The 21,833-nt window shown below is 43.7% G+C and overlaps 1 protein-coding gene across 3 annotated transcripts in view; it reads left to right on the top strand.

The window, feature by feature from the left end:
• Positions 1-20,409, top strand: part of NOL4 (nucleolar protein 4) — a 181,327-nt gene extending 160,918 nt beyond the window's left edge. For all 3 annotated transcript variants that reach the window (XM_068158771.1, XM_068158772.1, XM_068158770.1), the window contains 3 exons: positions 8,957-9,137; positions 13,532-13,612; positions 19,277-20,409. In XM_068158771.1, the coding sequence (XP_068014872.1) occupies positions 8,957-9,137; positions 13,532-13,612; positions 19,277-19,470 (456 nt within the window). In that variant the 3' untranslated portion in view covers positions 19,471-20,409. The remainder of the gene's footprint in view (positions 1-8,956; positions 9,138-13,531; positions 13,613-19,276) is intronic.
• Positions 20,410-21,833: the final 1,424 nt, after the last annotated feature.

Below are 21,833 nucleotides of genomic sequence, written 5' to 3'. Positions count from 1 at the left end.
TACTGAAACACTGCAATGTGAAAACAGTAACCTTTCATTTAAGGTTAACATACCCATGCCAGTCTATAAATAATGTGTCATTCAATCAGAAATGCAGAAGGGGGAGCTTCATTTTTCTCTCTCCCACACAATGGCATCTTTTTGTTTTCATCTTGTTTTTCCACGTCAGTCTCATGCTTTCATTTCTTGTTGAACACTGGCTCGTGTCATATTTGATGCCTGGTGACAGCACTGTTGCTGGCAGTTCATTTCAGAGTTAAATGGAAAGCAGAAGGAACCTAATGCCCTTCTAGTCTGAAAGTGAAGCACACTGCTTTCTTTCCCAGGCTCTGTGCTCTGTGTCAGGAGGACAGTTTGATGGTCTTTGAACTTTTGGTGGCTAACTTAACATTTTGGTAGATACTTCAAGTTCCCATATCACCAGTGGCATTAGAGGGAGTTTCCATGCCTAACTGGATCCTCAAAGCCACTGCCACAATTCGTGTATTCAAGCTGGGCCAAGTCCTGCCTCTTACATGCCTGTAGCTGGACACATTATTTCAAACTGCACTAACAATATTTCCTCACTATCTAAAAATATGTTTTGATACTGGACTTCATGGCAAAATCCTTGTTAATGCCTAAACTTCTGGCAGTATCTTGATCAGTGGAGTTGCAGCTGCATGCTAGGAGCACTTTTTCATCTAATGTTATGTCCATAATGGAGAATTCTAGGCTGAGACTGGTGTGCTCTCCATGTAATAGTGAGGTGTCAGACAGAAGCAAGGGGTGGGATGCTGGGTGTGCACTAGTGGGAAAGGCAGCAATCACTGAGTGTTGAAGAGGACACCTACAGACCCTGAAGTGAGATTCAGGAATCCCATGGCTCATCTTCCTCTAAATGCCCTGCTCTGTCCAGTTAATGAGCACTTACCCTGGTAGCTGCTTCTCCATGCAGGAGGCAGAAAACTCTGAGCTGAGATTGATGTCTCTCCATGTAATGATGAGATGATAGACTCCCAGCTAAATCATGAATGCTCAGCTTAGCTGGAATACGCAGCTCCAACTGAGCTACAAATTGAGTAGTATGTCACACAAGAACAGGCTTTCTTATTTTTATTACATACTTGATTTAAGTAAGGAAAAGTGAAGAAAATAATGTAGAGAGAGGTAGGGAATAATATGGTCTAGATCTGATAGCAGAGGGTGGAAAACACAAAGGTGTGTGGTCCCTAGCTGTTTCTTACAAGAGGAGAAATAGTGTGTGTGTGCCCAAGGACAGCAGTTATGGCCCTCTTGCTTTCACTCCTCTGTCTACCCCTGAATTATCACAACAGTTCCCAGTCTGAATAATATCTGGCACGAATTCTATGATATCCTGTCTAGGCTTCCAGGATATTGATCATAAAACTAAAGCTGGGTCAAGCATGAAATAATTAGTTTAATGCATTTAAAGCTGATAGATCCAGTGTTCTGTCAGAACAATGTGTGTCATCCAAGCAGCTGGATCATCACTTACTAAGATTACCTGACACTTCCCATTAGGACACTAGGTATGCAATTTGGTGATAACTTCATGAACTTCAGCCCCTAGGGTTTACATTTATTGTCCTGTATGTCTTCCAACTCTTGAACTCTTTCAGGGAAAACTTCAGCCATTATCAAGAATGAGGAAAATTTTGTTCCTGTAAGGGTTAATTTGATCCTTACAATTCCTCAGTCTTGACAATATGGAGGTGTGATCTGTGCCAGGGGTGTGACACTGGATGCACATGCTTACACACTCAGAACATTGTATTTGCTAAATACCCAATTTATTTGAATTTCAATGGGTGTGACCAGGAATCTGATCTCAGGGCAGAAAGGAGAGGGAGAGTGTTATGAGTGTGAAACATGGCAGGAGTGGAGATAACAAGGAGTAGGTGGATGTGGAGGAAACTGGTCAGGTAAATTGAAGAAGTAATAGTGAAAGAAGATCAGATATTACTAGTGAACAATAATGTGGGTTGAAAAGAGGAGCTGCCCTGACAATTGTGGAACCTGACTTTGCTCCCTTTGGGATAGGATTTTGAGGATTAGGAGACTGACAGGCATCTGAGGAGAGAAACTCTGAGGAGGGACCATTAATGGATGTGACACTGATTAAATACAAATTAACAAACAAAAGGGTTTGTATTGCTATAGCTGCTCAGGTATCAGGCATCAGGACACTTGTTTGGAAAGCAGACATTAGGATTTGCTGGGCAAGGAGACTGCAACTGGGAAGGAGAGCAGAATGTGAAACTGGAGAAGCAAGGAGGATGGGTGAGGAGTCACAGACTTTGAAGGGAGAGCATGAAATAAGTTTGAAGAGACAGGGCATGTGATCAGGTCATGGGCAGGGAAGCAGCAATGATCACCAGGTGTCTAAGAAGTGGCCACCTTCTGGGCCCTGCAACAGGAGCCAGGAATCCTGCGGCCCATCCTCTTTTAAACATCTTGCTCCATGCTACTGGTGATGTGTGCTTACACTGTCAGCTGCTTCTCTGTGCAAGAGCTGAGATGGGCAGAGAGCTCCCAGCCCCACAGCCTGCTGTGGATTTAGCAGGGTGCCTCAGGATGGCACTTCTGAGTTTCTTCCCATTATTTTAAACTCCAGTTACGCAAAGAGAAGCCTGCTATGTTGTGATGGTTGCAGATCTCTTTACATATTAGGGGATGCTAGCTTGAGGTTGCCTTTGCTGCCAGAATCTCACCATCTGAAAAGCAGTGATAAAAGTCCTGTGGAACAGGAGTACTGTGAGGATTAATCGGGCGTGCTTTGAGGAGTGCTACATGGCTTTATCATCTGTTTCTATTTATTTTACTTCTGATGCAAAAATTGTGGAAATAAATGGATGAGTTCTAAATGGCAAGAAGATATGGAACATTATCATCTTCTGAAGCCATGCCACAAGCTGTTGAGGCTAAAAGAAATTAATTAAAGCACATGAAAGCACGTTTTCTTTTTCCTGTGAATGAATTTATCTTTTCTTATGCTGAAACAAAAAGTATGGCAGAGCATATGCAGTTATGGGGCTTGCCTGCTTTCTTCAAGACTAATCTGCATTTGAGTTTTGCTAACCTCAAAGTGATGTTCTAGGAGAAGTGTCTGTTGATGAGAACAAGCAATCCATGTTTTGCAGTTTAACATACTTAAAGGAGAAAAAAAGAGAAGGAGGTATCAGGAAACACCAGGGGGAAATGTGTTTGCCTTTTGGCCTCGTTTCTAATTGAGTGGGTAATAAAACCCACTTTAATATAGGGGCAGTTAAAAGCTGTTGTTGTCAGAGCTGTCAATTTGTCAGTCTGGAAGAAAGGAGTAGTTAGGTGCAGGTTGGCATCTTTGCCATTTTGGAATGTTGCTGTTTGTATTCTTGCTGGAAGTGGTGTTAGCTTTATGCTGAGACAGCGTTGTCTGTGTGTTGGTCTGCTCCCACTGGGGATTTCCATTTCAGTGTCAGCAATGCCTGTTGCTAACAACAGAGCCAAGGCAGCAGCCTCCTCTCTTGTAATGGGATTACACAGAATTCCTGACACTTGTCTGCATATGGGATCCAAACTCAGTGCTTTCTCTTTTAATAAGCCATTACTTTTTTGGTATTATTTTGATGGTGGAGAAGGACACAAGGAACAGAAAGGAGCAATTGGTATTGCTAGAGCTGCTTTCTGGAAGGGCAGGCTTTTGAAAAGAAATGTGCATGCTGTGCCTCTGCCAGCCTGGGGAACAGGAGGCTGGGACACTGCTGGTGAGCTTTGCTCTTTGTACCACAGGCATGACATTCTGCTCTAGCACCTGTGTTGCAGTGGATGGTGTTTCCTCTTAAAATATTCATTAGCTGCTCATCAGTCAGAGCAGGGTTTCTTCACTATGCAGGTTATGCAATAGTTATGAACTCTTCTCTTAGTATGTGCTGTCCTTAGAGGGTTACTTAATTGCTTCTGTGATAAAACACAAAATAAGATAAATAGCATCTAGCTGTTCTTTTAGGAACAGTACTGTTCTCCTGGTACAGACCTGGACACACAACTGAGACATAGGTCTCTCTGGTATATGCCAAGATGAGGATCACAGTAGGTACTTCATGCTTCCACTTGTGCAAGTGAACAGATAACTTTGTATTTTAGCATGCTTTGGTACCTAAAAGGTATTTTTGCATCTCTGTGATTTCCATCATTTTCCAGATGATATGCTCAAGACTTAGATTACTTCTCCTCCAAAACAAATTCAGAAGAGAAATGTTCTTAGAAGGAGGTGAGGAGAAAGTTCTTCACCAAGCAAGTCATTTGTCATTGGAATGTGCTGTCCAGGGAGGTGGTTGAGTCACCATCCCTGGAGGTGTTCAAGAGGAGATTGGACGTGGCACTTGGTGCCATGGTCTAGTCATGAGGTCTGTGGAGACAGGTTGGACTCGATGATCCTTGAGGTCTCTTCCAACTTTCATTATATTGTGATACTGTGACTTATTTCCATTGCCATATGCACAGGGAAGATGGTATAAGTCACATTCTAGCTGGACAAATGCTTTGTCTGCATCTTGTTCATACTTCTTACTACAGGTAAATTATAAATAGCTTAAAAATGGTTAGTTAATACTTCAGAGGTGTTATGCATTTGTCATGAATTACAGCAGCATGTGCTCCAGGTAGTTAGGTCAAACATATGAATAAATAGCTAATTATTGCTGATTATTATTAAAACTTCTTTTTTCAAGTAACATTTTGAGTAAATTATTAAGCCTGTCCAGTGTGAACACGATGTAAAGGGAAACAAGTGCTGAATGACTAGCACAAACTATTCACAGACAAACAAAACCTCCTTTCTGCTTGTTTAATTTCTGCACTAGTTTTAAAGCAAAGGCAATTAAAATGAAAAGAAAGAAGAACATGATTCTGTGCAAAATAAATCCTTGGTATACAGAATTGAATATGTTATTGATGTTCTCTCTTTCTAAGAGTAAGAGAGCCTTTCTTTATCCTTGGTGTGGTTGCAAGGAGAAAGGATACAGTTCTGCCTTTTGAAATACAAAACATTTCTGAAGAATGCTTAAATCCCAGGGGAATGGATAAGAGGTTACACCTAACCCCTGGGACCTGCCTAATGGGTTATAATCCTGCCAGTAGGGCTGACACCTGAGCCCGCTCAGAAAATGCTCACCAAAACTCCTGCCCTGCTTCTGTGTTTAGTCATCTTGAAGCACTGAGCAATTAGATGAGGCTCAGCTTTCAGACCCGAAACATATGGCAGCCGCCTCATCATTTAGGTACAGGTGATTGCTCTGCTCTTTAAAACCATGTAATATTTAGGGAAGCCACCTTTTGTATAGCCGTCAGGAGAGAAGAGCTTAAATGCAGAACCAGGAGTCCTGGGCTCAGCCCCTTTCCACCCCTCCAAGGAGAGCCTTCCTCACCAGGACACACTGTCTCCACTTCAAGCCAGGGCCATGGCACACCATGGTGTTGGACAGGGCTGTGATTAGGTTGGTACAAAAGTCCTCCTTTTGCAGTGCAGCCCCTGTCTTGGATTCCCAACCTCAGAGCAGCTTGTGCGTTTTGTGTTAGGGGGTACCTGGAAGGGAGCAGGGCTGAAAGCCTCCCAGTGCAGCCCTTCTCTGGAAGGGAACTGAGTCATGCTCCCTCTTTGTTTGCTATCTCTGTAGCCCTGTAAATTGTGCATTTCTTTCTATACAGCAGCATAGCTTCAGCTACAGCTCCCACCACGGTTTTGCTTTGAGCCTGGTTGCTAGGAGATGGCAGCTCTGAGTTCAGGTCCCCTGGTCACCACAGCTAGCAAAGACCTTGCATCCCAAATTTCCTGCCTCTTCACCACGTATTGCAACAAGGAGCCAGAACCTGGGTCTCTCACTTCTTGGCCATGTGCTCTAAGGCACGGGTTGGATGCACGAAGGTGCACCAAGTGCCCTTGCTGTGCCCTTCAGCCAGGCTCTGCTTTCTGTGCTCTGCTAGGAGCTCATTGCATCAGCTCTGCAGGAAACCCACTGCTGGGTTTTCAGTGCACTAACTAGGGGGGCTCTGGAGGACACATCAATTTAGGGACAGCAAATTTGTGGACTCCAGACAGCCAGGGCAAGACAGGCCCTGAGAAACTCCTATCAGCTATAGGAGTTGGTTCCCTTTGCACTGCACCCCTGGAACACAGTCCAGTCTTTGAGAAAATGTGTAGGACATCCCTTACTGATTGATCTTCATGAGGATAAAACAAGGTCCTGAGTGAATCTATGGCAGGAAGTGTCACCTAGTTTAGACATAAGGATAGAAAATATCTCAGCCTTGAGAGTGTTATGGATTTGGACAATGAGTTAAGCCTTGTTGCCAAGCTAGAAATTGACTGTATAGCTTATGAGTATTTTCTCTGAGGGGATAATATATTTCCTCTTAAAAGAGACAGCAATGACCTTTGGAGATAAAAAGTAAATGATATTAAAGTTGAATTCCTGGCCAAAGTACATTGCAATTTTGGCCTTTTGTTTAAATCTATTATTACTTGAGAAAATGTTTGCCAACTCTCTTAAAAACCCAAAGCTTTGCCTCAGCTCATATTAGTGCCCCAGAGGCCCCATTCTGATTGTTTATAGAATTAATTATCTCATGGTTCAGTGTTCTGTATTAAATATTAAAATTTCTGTTAATAATATATATACCTTCTCCTGAGTCATCCCAGTGTGCCCAAGTCTCTCTCACCAATAAATATCTGCATGCCTGGGATGTCTTCATCTCAGAGAAGTTGGTAGTGTTGTATCTGAGAGATGGAACTGAAGACTGCTTCTCATGCAAAGAGGAAAGCTGCTTCAGAACCCTTTTTGCTTCAACACAGAGACTGGGCCCTGTTTGAACTATTTGATCCCTCAGTTTAGGAAGGAGGTTGACTTGCTGGAACGTGTCCAGAAAAGGGCAACAAAGTTGGTGAGGGGTTTGGAGCACAGCCCTGTGAGGAGAGACTGAGGGATCTGGGGCTGCTTAGCCTGGAGGAGGCTCAGGGCAGACCTTATTGCTGTCTACAACTACCTGAAGGGAGATTGTAGCCAGGTGGGGGCTGGTCTCTTCTCCCAGGCAACCAGCACCAGAACAAGAGGACACAGTCTCAAGCTGCACCAAGGGAGGTTTAGGCTGGATGTTAGGAAGAAATTCTTCATAGAGAGAGTGATTGGCCGTTGGAATGGGTTGCCCAGGGAGGTGGTGGAGTCGCCATCATTGGGGGTGTTTAGGACTAGACTTGATGGGGTGCTTGGTTTAGTTGATTAGATGGTGTTGGGTGATGGGTTGGACACAATGATCTTGAAGGTCTCTTCCAACCTGGTCTATCCTATGCTATCCTATGCTATGCTATCCTATCCTATCCTATGCTATGCTATGCTATCCTATCCTATCCTATCCTATCCTATCCTATCCTATCCTATCCTATCCTATCCTATCCTATCCTATCCTATCCTATCCTATCCTATCCTATATATTCTTATTTTTAAGTAAACACTGAAAAAAAAAAAGTGAGATATTTTATAGCATTTTTAATAAGTTTTATTATGCTGTGTATAACATGTATATGCTATATATATATAAGTGCTATACCTTTTCATAAGGTATATGCAGCAACCATAAAAAGGGTTGTACAGAAGAGAGAGGCATAAAATGGACACAGTCTTACACCAAGGGCAGGTAATTCTAGTGGATCATTTTCCAATGAACTATGCTGAGAAGGTCTGCAAACATCCTCCCCTCTATTCTTTAAACTATTGATCTTCCATAGAGAATCAGAATCACAGAAATATATATCCATCAAATGAACCAGAGTGTAAGAGCAGGCCCACAAAAATGTGGGCAAGTTGAAAACCAAAGGAAAAGTTCAGATACTTTTGCAGACTAAATGAGAAATTCTGGCAGTCAGGTCTCTGGGGTGGGCTGGCAGTCACACACTGCTAGCTTTCCTTGCTTCCAGCTACTAAACCACATTAACTCTTCCCTCACTGCTTTTGGGGTGTCATTAGGGAATGGGCTGCACAGGGAGGTGGTGGAGTCACCATCCCTGGAGGTGTTCAAGAGGGAATTGGATGTGGCACTTGGTGCCATGGTTTAGTCATGAGGTCTGTGGTGACAGGTTGGACTTGATGATCTCTGAGGTCTCTTCCAACCTCAGTGATTCTGTAATTCTGTGATTACTAGAGGTGCCACAGGAGCATTCTGTGATCATGAGTGGAGGTGAAGTGCTCTAAGCAGAAGCTTATGGTAAGTGCAGATGGGGAAAAATACACTTTCATCTGAAAGATGGTACTCTTCAGGCAAAAACTGGTGCTAAATCCTCTTCAATATTATGCAAGCATCCAAGAGGCAAGCAGGAAGCATTGAAGGGAACTCATGGTGTACAATCACTGCTCATACACAGGTAACAAATGCTTTCAAGGTGCATTTGTAGAGGTGTCCTTGCAACTTGGCCCTTGTGTGGATGGACACTCAACCCTCTGAAAACAGAGGAAATGCTGTTTTATTCCATTGCTCTGTTTCTTCTGTCATTTCTGAGGCTGCTACATCAAAACAAGTAGTTGGTGCATTCTGCATTGGTTTGTCTTACTGAGACATGTGATTGTCTGGATCAAGAGTCACTCCTGTACTCAGAGAGTAATGGCCTTTCTCTAGCCTTTCTCATGCTATTTCTGGACAGAGCTGGGTTTTATAGGAGGCTGTGAGCTCTTCAGGGTGAGAGAATGCATATTCTCCTTTGAAAACCAGTGTGGCTGGCTTGTGGAGCACAAATAAATGAATATTCTCCAACATGTAGGAAACCTGTACTTTTATTTCCATTATTTCTTTTCAGCGGATACTTGGTCAAGCAGAAACACATCTGTGCTTGTTTAACATGTATTGTACTTTCCTGAAAGGAATGGAAAAGACCCTCTGTGCAAGGGAAAATGCAACAATAATTCAAAGCCTTTCCTTGTTTTTGCAGGACGAGGCTGCTCCAGCTGACAAGCAGTACAAACAGGAGCCAGCCCAGGTCACTTACTCAACATCAGCTGTTTCCAGCACGCAGGAGGTGTTGTACATCAACGGCAATGGGACCTACAGTTACCATAGCTACAGAGGGCTCGGAGGTGGGCTGCTAAATCTCAATGATGGTTCTAGCAGTGGTGAGTTTCCTTGCAAAATCTACCTGTCTGTGTATGTGCTCCTGTGTACATTTCCTCCTGCTGTACAGAAAGCTCATCCAAGGGGTTCAATATCCATAGGCTATTAACAGATAATGAGCAGGAGCACAGTCCCACAAACAGCTACTGCTGAGCAAAATACTTGCTCACTGCATGCTAGTCTCCTTTCAGTTTCAAGGGACTAATTCACAACAGGGCAAGACTGAATCAGAAGTCTCTAACAAAGCTGAGTAAGAACATGCCAAGTTAGATCTTCAGTCTCTTAGCATGACTTTATGAGGACCTGCCCTGTCATTGTTGTCCTCTCCTATACTGATCACAAAATGAGGCCATTAGTGTCTTTGTGGCTGCAGTTTGAAACCACTGACCTCCATATTTTGTAACACAAATGAATTGACCTAGATTTCTCACAAGGTCTTTCTGGATACTGTACTGCAGATAAGACTCTGGCATGCCCAGTGTTAAATGAGACATCAGGATATCCATCTATAAACTAAAAGTGATGCAGGTAATTATGTGTCACCAGGAGGCTGTGTGCCCCTCTGGAAAAAAAAGACACAACACCGGGTGTCATTTATTTAGACACAATCCTTTTCTTCTTACATTAGCAAGTGTTTGTATCAAACAAATGTAAGTGAAATGCAGTATTTGCCTGAAGTAATGTCCCATATTGATTTCAGAGCAAGGGAAAAGGTTTGCCCATTCTGACAAGAAGGGGACTGTCTGTCAAAGAAAAGTGATTACTGTGGAAGCCTGAGGGTCCCTTGCCTCCAAGAACAGTATTTAAAAGATGTTTCTGGGGATGGAGAAATCCCTGGGGTTTTGTCCTGACTGATCTCTCTCTGGCTGAGGAGAGTGCTGCTTCAGGTACACAGGGTGACAATTGAGCTACAGCCTCTATGTTCAACATGCTAAGCAGTTTTCCAAAGGCTTCCAGGACCGCAGCCTGCAAGGAGATACTGGCATGAAAAACTTCTTTACAGTGAGGGTGACAGAGCCCTGGAACAGGCTGCCCAGAGAGGTTGTGGAGTCTCCTTCTCTGGAGACTTTCAAAACTCACCTAGATGCATTCCTCTGTGGACTACCCTAAGTGATCCTGCTTTGGTGTAGGGGGTTGGACACGATGACCTCTTGAGGTCCTTTCCAACCTCTAATGTACTGTGATAGTGTGCTGTCCAAGTGACCTTCAGTCATCTCTGCTTCTTCATTCCCCAAATCCTTGATTTCTATCAAGTTTTCCAAGAGCTTAAAAAAAAAAAGATAATATTTTAGTTGTCAGAAGTTTTTGACTTAAGAGAGTGAATTATGATTACAATTGTCTCCATATGCATGAAAAACACATCTGAGGTAGTGAATATCATCTCTGATCCAATATTTTCACAAGACAGGCTGTGGAAATCTGCTTGCTTGGGAAAATGCACAAGAACTTTAAAACTGTGTTTTACATCGTGGCCAGGGAAGATCCAAGCCAGTTCCCACTGAAAACAGTTGGCATTTGCTCTTTCACCCAACTAAGCAGAGGATTAAACTCCTCCATTTGCTCTTTCACCCAACTAAGAGTAGGATTAAACTCCCCATGTGTTATTTGTCAGCAGAAACCATCAGAATTCTCCTGGTTTACATAATCTTAAACTGTGAGGAATCACAACTGGTTTGTGTACATGTTCCTCTCTTGAAACCTCTTGTAATAGGATACATTTCCATAATTCCATGCTTTTTTTCCCAGTGAATTATGGGATTTAGGCAGAGTATTCTATGTCACTTCAATTATTAAAAGGAAGGCACAAATTCACCATCATAAATTACTGATTGGAAGCAACATTTTTGGGTAACTTTCAAGTAGAGGACTCCATTTTTTCCCCAATTAAAGCTGAAGATGGGTTTTGCAGGGCAATGGTGCCATGGTTTAGTTGATTAGATAGTGTTGGGTGATAGGTTGGACTTGATGATCTCAAAGGTCTCTTCCAACCTGGTTAATTCTATTCTATTCTATTCTATTCTACTCTACTCTACTCTACTCTACTCTACTCTACTCTACTCTACTCTACTCTACTCTACCCTACTCCACTCCACTCCACTCCACTCCACTCCATTCCATTCCATTCCATTCCATTCCATTCCATTCCATTCCATTCCATTCCATTCCATTCCATTCCATTCGTTATTCAGGAGCTTCCAGACACTGCCCAACTAATACAGCCAGGTTGCTGTGCAGTGTATTTCCCTTGGGGCATCGCTGGGGTGAAGGGACCAGTGGATGCTTACAGTCTGCATATTGCCATATGCTCAAGCATTGCTTCTTTCATGTCTTCCCCTTCTTGCACTGAAAACATTTGTCTGCATGTCCCATTGCTTTGGAAGACTGCTAAACCATGGCACCTCTCCCAGATGATTGTTCATAGCTGGAGTGTTGTGCAGAGGTGTCCATCTTCTCCTCAGGGATCCTACAGTATCCAGAGCATATAAGTTCCACAAACTGAAAACCTGCTTGCCAGCTCTTGGAAACCAGTTGCTGCTGCTAGCATTCTATCCAGCTCCTGGTGTGTGACCCACCTGCCATTTCAGGAAGATCATTAGGAAAGTTGTGGAAAGGCAACTTCATCAATTTCTTAGTTTCCCTGACACGGAAGCAGTCAGTAGCCAACCTAATTATCTCTTGGCTATAAAGGGCAAAGTGCTCTGGCTCCATTAGCTTGTTTCTCTTAAGGAGAAATGGGAGGACTCAGAGGCCAGTTCTTTGGGATCTGTCAGTCCCCTCTGCTATGTCCATGGATATTTGCTATTTCACTCTCAGACTAATAGGAGTGGATATTGCAGTTAAGAGGGGTAACCACTGACCTCCTGACTCTCCTTCCAAACATATGCAAGACTGTTACGATGGTTAATGAGTTCCCTATCTGGAGAACTGGGCATTTGCTTGCAAATTGTGTTTAGGACCTAAGAAGTAATTTAAGAATGCATTTTCTTTTCAATTTAGTAACCCAGCAAATGTTCTTGTCACGCTTACAAAGGTTCTCCTAGTGTAAAAATAAAGATACACCTGAGTCAGGATGTGTGTGTAAAGAAACATGGCCTGGCTTTGTGTAAACAAACATGGCCTGGCTTTGTGTATCTGCTGAAACAGAGGGAAGGAGAAGTTGCATTCAAAGCCATCTAAAACTCACTGCTTAAATACCTATTTATACACCTTCCCCCATAATATTATAATGACTATGTCAAATTAGCTCACCTGGCCAGTAGTCCAACTGATGTGTGAACTTTGTACACTGGGACTCATTTAATTGTTAGCTCTCCCCTATAAAGTTCATGCCTACTCTGATCCCATCTTACAGACTTAGCTACCTGCTTGCCCAACTCTTTGGTGGCTCTGACTCAGGGACCTCTCTTGTGCCTGCTGCTGCAGTGCTTCCCTTCTCAACCTGTCCTTCCCCATGGCTAATTGTTGATCCATAATTAGCTCCTTGTACAACTGTATGGGGAAAGGTGAGTCTTCATGCAACTGCTTGATATGAGCAAGCAAAATGCGACAGCTTGTGCAGGGACCTGTCCTATGTTGTGGGCAGAGAAAAAGCTTGGGCTGACAGCACCAAGGTTTCTTTTCCCCCTGCTTTTAAATCCTTTAGGCCAGCCCAGCTCAGCTGGAAAGCTTCACCCCATCACCAACAATCTGGGGGTCAGCCTGTACAGGATCTGAAGAGAAGCCTTTGGGCATGTTGTCCTTGATGTTAATGAAGAGTTGCCTGCTGAGAAGGGTGGATTTTCATGGCTGTTTCTTAAGGCTAATGCAGTTCCTGCTACAGAACAGAACAGAGAATCTTCAAGGTGGGGTAGCCCACTGGGTGCTTGCCAGCTCCTCACCAGCCACAAAGGCTTCAGCTGGCTCTGCTCCATCATATCTGGACCTAGCTTGGAGGGATGCCCAGCCTGAAGGCAGGAGGGTGAGGACAGGACACAGGTTGCAGTGCTGTGAATAAAATCTCTTGCTATTGCCAGAACCTATTGAAGATCCTGCATGCTGCCTGAGCCTCTCCTGACAGGGTGGGATCACCCCATCTCCCCTTGTTTTTCTGCCCAGTGGGTCACTGTTGGCTCATTCCCAATAGCTGTCAGCACTCTCTGAAGCCAGGGCAGCTTGTTGGAGCCTTGCTCTCAGCCACTTCATTTCCTGGAGACCATTTTCCCTAAGAGCTGTGGAGTACATTTCTGCTGCCATTTTTTCTGCATTATTGCCTGGTTTTCTAGGCTGAAATGTCTGTCATTTCCCTTTGTGTGTGTAAAAAGATTGTTTCAGACTCAATGGCAGACTTGCCCTGCAGGACATGCCCTTGTGTCGTGGTAAGACAAAGCAGTTGTTGTGTCTCCATTTCTCTATACAGATCTGCAGCCTACCTCCACCACAGCCTCAACTCAGCACTGCATCCCAGGCACCACAAACGTCCAGTCCCCTTCCAGCTCAGGTGAGTCCTTCTGCTGAATCTGAATCCTGTCACATCACACCACGAGCAAACCCTCAACCCTGGCAGACTTCTCTTTCAGCCTCCTCACCCATGGGCAAGCCTGCAGACTGTAGTCAGTGGCCCCATGGTCTGGCCAGTAACTGGTTGACCCCCACCACACCAATCACTTCTCCCTGCTCTCTCCCAGACATCCCCTGATGGAGCCAGGCCTCTTACAATGTGCAAATCAACCTTCCTGGTCCTCTGCCTCCTGGTCCTTCTGGTATGAAATGTGCCTCATTTCCATACCCTCAAATGTGGTGGACTTGAAATCTGCGTACTCAGTAGAGGCTTCTTGGCTATTAGCTAGGAAAGAAAAAGTAGTCCAGTTGAGAATATTCAGTAAGTAGCTAATTGTTAGTGTGCAAACTGGGTTATCCACAGCATGACTGGCCATGGTGCAGAGGATGGATGGGACCTTTTGCTGTGATTACCCTCTTCAGCTCTTCTTTATGCCTCTGCTCTTGCACCGTCTTCTGTGTTCTCAGTGCTGCCCTGATGACACCAAAGTGGAGAGAGAGGAAAGACAAAGCAAGCTTGTCTCTAACACAGCAGGAGCCTGAGGCATGAAGAGGCCCAAGAGTGGCAGAGTTAGGAACCTGGGAAGAGTGTGTTTAGTCCCATTTGAAAAAGGCCAAAAGTGGGGTTGAGAGGAGTTAAGTGTTTTGCCCTGTGTTGTGGGAAAGCTGGGATTTTGTCATTGGGCAATGCTGGCTGAAGTCTGTGCTAAGATCATCCCTACATTGCTCTTCCCCTTTCCTGCTTCCCTTCCAATGATCAGCTGCCAGGCATATGCAGGTAAGTGTCTGCTCCCATCATAGGAATGCAGATGGAATGTCTGTGGATACAGTAGAATCCTGCCCATTACATTGATGAGCAGGACCCTACTTATCTACCTTTGCACAAAGCTCAGGAGAGGGCCATCAAGGCAAGACAGGGATATGACACAAAATTAATCTCCTGGGGTAAATAGGAAACATTACTGGGAGAGCTCCTGTAGTCATTTCATTACAAACCAGTGTGTTTGCTGGTTGTTGCACGTTCAGTGCTGTAGGCATTTCTGTGTCTTCACATCTCTTTCCTCAGGCAACACAGGTTTTATTCTTCTTTTCCCCCTGCTATCTAAACTAGCTGGAGGTCTGTTTTCTAGAGGAAAAGGTGTAGAATGGAAAAAGAAGCTTAAAAGTCCAATTCATTAGGCCCTGTTTTCTTGATCTGAGATCTCCTGGCACTTGAAACAACGGTTTTAGGCACATCTGCTCTGTGTTTGAAGGCAGGAGGAGAAGAAACATTGACAGATGCATAGTATCACAATGGCACATTCTTGCAATAATAAATACATCTGGTTGGGGGGAAAAAAAAAGGCAGCATACTTTGATAGTTGTTTCTAGTTAGTTTCACTGCACTATATGAGAACCCAGTACATCTAAAGCCACTCCTGGGGGGAAAAAAAAAGAGGAGAGGAGAATAGATGCAACAGGAAAGATCACAAGAAGGGTTTCAAAGCATGGGCAAATGTGGTTTGCTATAAATAAGTGCCTCTGGTTTTTATATCTTTGCTGGGGGAAAATGTTGCTTAGCTGTTAATTGAAGTGCAGAAGCATAGGTGCTGAAGCACACAGAGCTTTCTAAACTTACTTTTGTTACTCTGACTTCTCATCTGCAACAGTGATAACTGTGTTGAGAGTCACTGACACATTTATTATTCTTTCAGTAGTTGTTAATTATGAGATTGGTAGCTACCCAGTGACACTCTACAATTCTTAAGGGATTTTTGCTGAGACAGTTGGTGAGTGCCTAAGCAATCAGTAACAGCACATCTACATCTGACCCATATTTTGGAATTTGATATAAATCATCTTGCTAATGAGTGGTACATGAGGCAATAACTGGTTCCACTTAAGGCTTGCAATTTGTAGAAAGCCATTTGTCCCGCAGTGTGTTTCATGGCAGATATTCCTGGCAGTTAACTTGATAAATGGTTGTCTGGCACATGAGGAGTGGGCTTCAGAAGTCTCATATTCGGCTTGGTGTGCCTCCAACAAGAACAATTTCGCCTCACAGGGGAAATTAGGTCTGTGTAACTGGACTGAGGTGGTAAATTGAAAATACTCCTGTGTTAAAGTGTCAGTCAGGTGGGTTTGGCAAGGAGCAGAGGAGCAATACTTCAGTCTTCTGAAAGAGTATGGAAGAAAGGCTCTGTCTCAGCTTTTTGTTTACCCAATGCTTAAGAGAAAGATGTGCTGTTATGAAAACATGGGAAGTGGCAACTGTGATTTATAAGAGTATGCACTAAGAGAAAGAAGTGAATGAAAATAAATACCCTGCCTCCGTCTCTGCAATATGTGCTTAACCTTTGCTTGCACACACAGACATTGCAGAACCTGATAATGTTTGCAGTCAGGATTTCTAGTTGTCCTCAAGTACTCCAGGGTAGGAAGCAATATGCTAGGATGTGCAGTATCACCTTGGGGAAGCTGACACTGCAAAGCTCATTGTGAAAATACTCACATGTCCCTCTGCATAAGGATATCCTTCTGTGTTCCTATGACGAATGGCAGCTTAATAAGTACCATTTAAGTACACTAGGAAATGGTTCTATTTAAAGTAAGGCTCTTCAGTTTTGTTGCAGGCAAAGAAATGCTCTGCCACAGAAGCTCTGCTCTGCCATATATTGTGTGTGTGGTTTTGGCTGTGACACAAATGAGAGTCAAGGAAAGAACATAAAAGTTAAAGTAGGTTCATATGGAGCATGATGCCCTCAATATGTCAGTGGTAGCTTTTTCCCTACCCCCTCAATGAATACAGAAGTCTTTAATGGTTCTTACAACCATTCAGTCCAATTGGCTTCATGATTTGTGTACCCTTCTTCTCTGTGCTGGGTTAAGATTTTGCTTAAAAATATCCTTTGAGCTCCTTTGCACTGTGATCATTTCCCTGCAGCACACTGTGGTCACACTAAAACAAATTCACTGAGCTAATTGTCCATTCATTTCTCCTTTGTACACTGGAAGTCATTTAGAAGTCAGTTCATTTTTGCTGGTGTAAAATTGGATAATACAATTGCAAGGCTAAGTGCTTGTGTAGTAGGAAATAAGATCTATCAGGACTCTTTCTGTTTGGGTACTTTGCTCCCAGAGTCCCAGCTCTGCTTTCATTTACTCAAGAGGAGACTTTTCATTCATTTCAGTCAGTGTGGGAACATGGCAATCTCCACTTTTTGTTTTGTGTGGTCTCAGCTATATCTCTGCATAAACACAAAGAAGAAGAAGTAAGGTTTATGGCCAGAATGTCAGCTCCATTACATCTCTTTCAGCTAGTGTATAAGGTTGTGGGTTGGTTTTGAATCTCATGATTCTGATGGGACTCTTTAGGAGAACCTCTTAGAGCAGGAGCTGTGTTCTCTCTTCTATAGCTGAGTATGCTAAATTTTTAAATCATTCTTTTCAGGCAGCAAGTCCCTTCCAGTGAGCCAGTGCTGAGAAAGTCTTGGCAGTGACATATATTGTCTAGATGAAATTGGACAGTGGCATTTTTCTCATAGGAAAGCAAGATGCATAGCTTTGGATAACATGATCTCAATTTCCAGGAGAGCGTTAAGATTAAGATCAGGCTAGTCTGATCTTCTGCCTGCCAGAAGTATAGATTTGCTACACTGTCAAAATGAATGAGCAGTTATTTCTCCAGATTTCCACTTAATAAACTGCATGATAGGGATATTTGTCAGTCCAGCTCCACCTGTCCAAATTTACACTCCAAGGAGAAAAAAAAACCCTCCATATTAAGTGGCAAAGGCAAACCTCTCCTCAAAGCACCACACATCTGAGCTGATTAGTAACTGTGGGCAGGCAATCAGGGAAATGCATTGAGGCCATCATCAGTAAATTTGCAGACAACACCAAGCTGGGGGCAGGAGTTGATCTGCTGAAGGGTAGAGAGGCTCTGCAGAGGAACCTCGACAGGCTGGACAGATGGGCAGAATCCAACAGCGTGAGATTTAACACCCAAGTGCTGGGTTCTGCACATTGGCCACAGCAAACCCATGCAGTGCTACAGGCTGGGGTCAGAGTGGCTGGAGAGTGGCCAGGCAGAGAGGGACCCGGGGGTACTGGTTGACAGTAGGCTGACCACGAGCCTGCAGTGTGACCAGGCAGACAGAAGGGCCAATGGCATCCTGGCCTGTATCAAGACCAGTGTGGCCAGCAGAATCAGGGAAGTCATTCTGCCCCTGTATACTGCACTGGTTAGGCCACACCTCGAGTACTGTGTCCAGTTCTGGGTCCTTCAGTTTAGGAAGGAGGTTGACTTGCTGGAACAAGTCCAGAGAAGGGCAACAAAGTTGGTGAAGGGTTTGGAACACAAGCCCTATGAGGAGAGGCTGAGGGAGCTGGGGTTGCTTAGCCTGGAGAGGAGGATGCTCAGAGGAGACCTTATTACTCTCTACAACTACCTGAACGGAGGCTGTAGACTTGCGGAGGTTGGTCTCTTCTCCCAGGCAACCAGCACCAGAACAAGAGGAAACAGTCTCTGGATGTGCCAGGGGAAGTTTAGGCTGGAGGTTAGGAAGAAATTCTACACAGAGAGAGTGATTGCCCATTGGAATGGGCTGCCCAGGGAGGTGGTGGAGTCACCATCATTTGAGGTGTTTGGGAGGAGACTTGATAGGGTGCTTGGTTGCATGGTTTAGTTGATTAGGTGGTGTTGGATGATGGTTGGATGTGATGATCTCGAAGGTCTCTTCCAACCTGGTTTATTCTATTCAATTCTATTCTAAACCCAAATGCCATGATGGCCTGCTGGCTGTGCTGATGGTGGTGACCTGCAGCCTGCCCTCAGGAGTGCTGTCTGCTGCACACAGTGTACATGGGATTGCAAATATTCTTTGATGAGGAGTGCTAAGCCTGTTGGTGCAAGCTGCCCATGCAACGTGGTGATTGCTGCAGACTCTCTCATTCAGGCTTTACAGGACCCTTGTGATGCATTGCCAGCTGCATGCAGCTCTCTCACATGACGGTGTGCTCCTCGCTGTGGCAGCAAGGTTGTCACCAGCCTAATAGCATTCCCAACCAGCTCTTTCTGTGAGTGATCACCTGGTGTCAGGGCCATCCAAGCGCGTGGCCGTTTCCCTGTGTGTAAGGGATGCACAGGCTGGGTGCGTGCCGACTGCCGCACGGCTCATGGAAATCGCTATCTGGGGAACATACGTTTGATCTTCTGTGAGAAAAACTGCAAGTGTGCAGATTGCTGTGATGGCAGCTGGGGCTGGGGGAGGCACAGGAGATGAACCTTCTGTCTTCTCACCAGCGTCAGATCCCAGGGCAGAGTTGGGGTGCAAGTGGCTTACACTGTGGGGATACCTCCCAGAGGGTAATTTTCTGCTGGCAGCAGGCTTACCTCTCCTGTTACGTAAACAGAACTTCAAGGGTGTCTGGCGTATATAAATATAAGTTGCTGTGGTTCCTGTCAAGGCAACTGGTAACTGAACAGTTCTTGCTTGTTTCTGCTGCTTCTCAGTGGCACTCAGCTGTGAGCAGACTTTGCTACTCCACATTAGTAGCTACAAGCCCGTGAAGAGTCTCTGATAGCGTGTCTGAAGCTTCTTTTCTTTCCCTTTGTCATCTGCAGGTCCAACAGATCTCAGTATGAAGAGGCAGTTAGCAACCAGCTCTGGATCCTCCAGTAGTTCCAGCTCTAGACCCCAGCTGAGTCCCACTGAAATAAACGCAGTGAGGCAGCTCGTGGCAGGGTACCGAGAATCAGCTGCGTTTTTATTGCGCTCTGCAGATGAACTGGAAAACCTTATTCTGCAGCAGAACTGAGTCACCCGACCTTCACACCGGCCTGGGCTTATCTCAGAGTTTCCACTAATGACATTTTGATTTCCCAGAGCACACACTTCAGTCACTGCACAGTCTTTTAGGAGAGTTAATTACCATAATGCCACACTGTTCTTGATCCATAAAGTGATGTGTTAAGGTGCTTCAAAGTGAACTTCGACCTCTGGTATTTCCAAGGTACTTTCCTGTGTCCAGCCTATTGCTTTTGTTTTAGTGTGTCAGCATAAATATCGAAACAGTGGCTAGGAATTAACTCCTTCTAACAAGTGGAGCAAACAGAAGATGCTGTGATGGTTTAAAAACAAAAACAAAACCAAACCAACCAAACAAAAGAAAAACAAACAAACAAAAAGCAAACAAACAAAAAAGGTTCAAGATCCAAGTGCAATATTAGTGGAATGTGATACTGACTCATTGGACTTAAAGCTGCAGTATATGGCAAGAGGTTGCCAAATGTCCTGTTGCTGCAGGGCACGATTGCAATTCAAAGGATCTTGTATTTTAAACAAATGTAATTTTTATAAGAAAAAAGGAAAAAAAAAACAAGATGAAAGAAATTTTTTTGGTTTCATTCAAGATTTTCTCATTTTTACTTTCGTAAACTTTTTCACTGGTCCTGAAAATGTTTTGAGGAGCTATTTTAAGTCCCCCTCCCAACTTCCTCTCTTGACCCCCTGACTGTACTCTTCTCCCCAACTTCATATTCTTTCTACAACGAGTAACTCTTGATGCTGGATAATTCTTCTCCTCCTTCCCCCCACCCCAGTGTACTGTAAATTGTCATCTATGGAACACCTTCCAAAGGAAGCATGCATTTCCTGCATTCATACCATTCTCAACTCCATTCTGTAATATATTGCAGCTTTATTAGCAAGTAATAAAGAGTTGAGGTGTTGTTTTTTGGGTTTGTTTTTTTTTTTTTTTTAAAGACATATCATTGAGGGAAACAAAAGGCAAACCACAAACCCACAAAACAAAACAAAACAAAAAGGCTCAGTTGATTTCCTACGGTGAGCTCATCTTAACGCCATGATCACTGCTGCTGTCCTGTGCGAGTCCCCCCTTAGCTGTGATTGGATGTAGCTGATGAATGTTAAGAGGTTGCAAGTGACAATCTGAAAATTTGCACTCTTGTGTGTATTTATTACTTTCTTTTTTTCTTTTTTCCTCTTTTTTTTTTTTTTCCCCCCTCTCCTTAATTTAAGCAAAATTCTTACCGAGGAAGGTCGCTGACACTTCCGGCGCGGTTTGGATAATTCCCGGGCCTAGCTAAAACCTGTACAAAACTGTAAATGGATGCAGCTGCAACTATGATAAAACTCTTCTCTCCCCTTCCCCACTCTTCCCAACCCCTCTATTTCTTATTTTCTCTCTCGATTACCCCTTAATGGTGTTTTCTTTGTGCACTCCGGCAGGCTTATTTTCAAGTATCTAGAACGAAGTACTTTAGTTCCTGCTTCCTTGTACTCTCTGTTCCCTTGTTTAGCTTTTGTTGAATAACAAGGTTCTTGTGCATTCCTAAATTTGCCTTATTTCATGTACAAAACTTTTCTGTAATTCCGTTTTTGATGATGAGTTGGAGGCATCAGTGCTATTTTATATCTACTTGTTACATATAGTTTTCCAAGTAATGACTGTGATTGTGACCAAGTAATGTGCACTTTTTCTTGTAACTGTGGACATTGCTATGCTTTTTTTTTTCTCTCTCTCTCTCTCTAGTGTTTCTAGAATTACTGTTGCTTACAGTTATGTAAAAGAAGAAAACAAAAAGGAAAAAAAAAAAGAACTTTTGTGATACTGTTGGTGAATATTAATGTGAAAAAGCCTATGAAATATGAGTATTTTGGAGGTACATAGATACACAAACATCTCTAAGTTGTGGACTGATGTTCACATATTTAAATGAGAATTCAAAACCTGAGGGCTGGAATCATTTCCTCTGTTTTGTTTGGGTAAATAAACAGATTTCTGTGTTTAAATAACATGATTGTGACACATTGTAAACTTTAAATGGACAGAGCATTGAAAGCTATAAATACTGTCTTGTAAGCAGGGAAAAAAAAAAGGGGGCTGTTTCAGTCCAGTTCATGCAGACACTCGAACCTCATTCCCCAGTGTTGTTGAGTAAATGCAGCAGGCTGATCCAGCTGGAGCTTTGTGGTGTTCATGAAGAATGTCCTCAATAAGAACAGAAGTGAGTGGTCCATAAATCACAAGATCCAAGTCACTGGCATTTTAGGATTTAAAGTTGGCTGGAGCCAACCCCATTTTGCCACTCTGCATTAATTCTTTAAGATCCATTGGATGTCTTTTTACAGGCACTTATTCCTGGATATGAGAGGATT

This window comes from Melanerpes formicivorus, unplaced genomic scaffold (genome assembly GCF_026170545.1).
Source record: "Melanerpes formicivorus ecotype bairdi unplaced genomic scaffold, bMelFor1.0.p_v2 SCAF_42, whole genome shotgun sequence".
Taxonomy (NCBI): domain Eukaryota; kingdom Metazoa; phylum Chordata; class Aves; order Piciformes; family Picidae; genus Melanerpes; species Melanerpes formicivorus.
The sequence above is the reverse complement of the archived record's forward strand: the minus strand, read 5'-3'. Positions and strand labels throughout refer to the sequence as shown.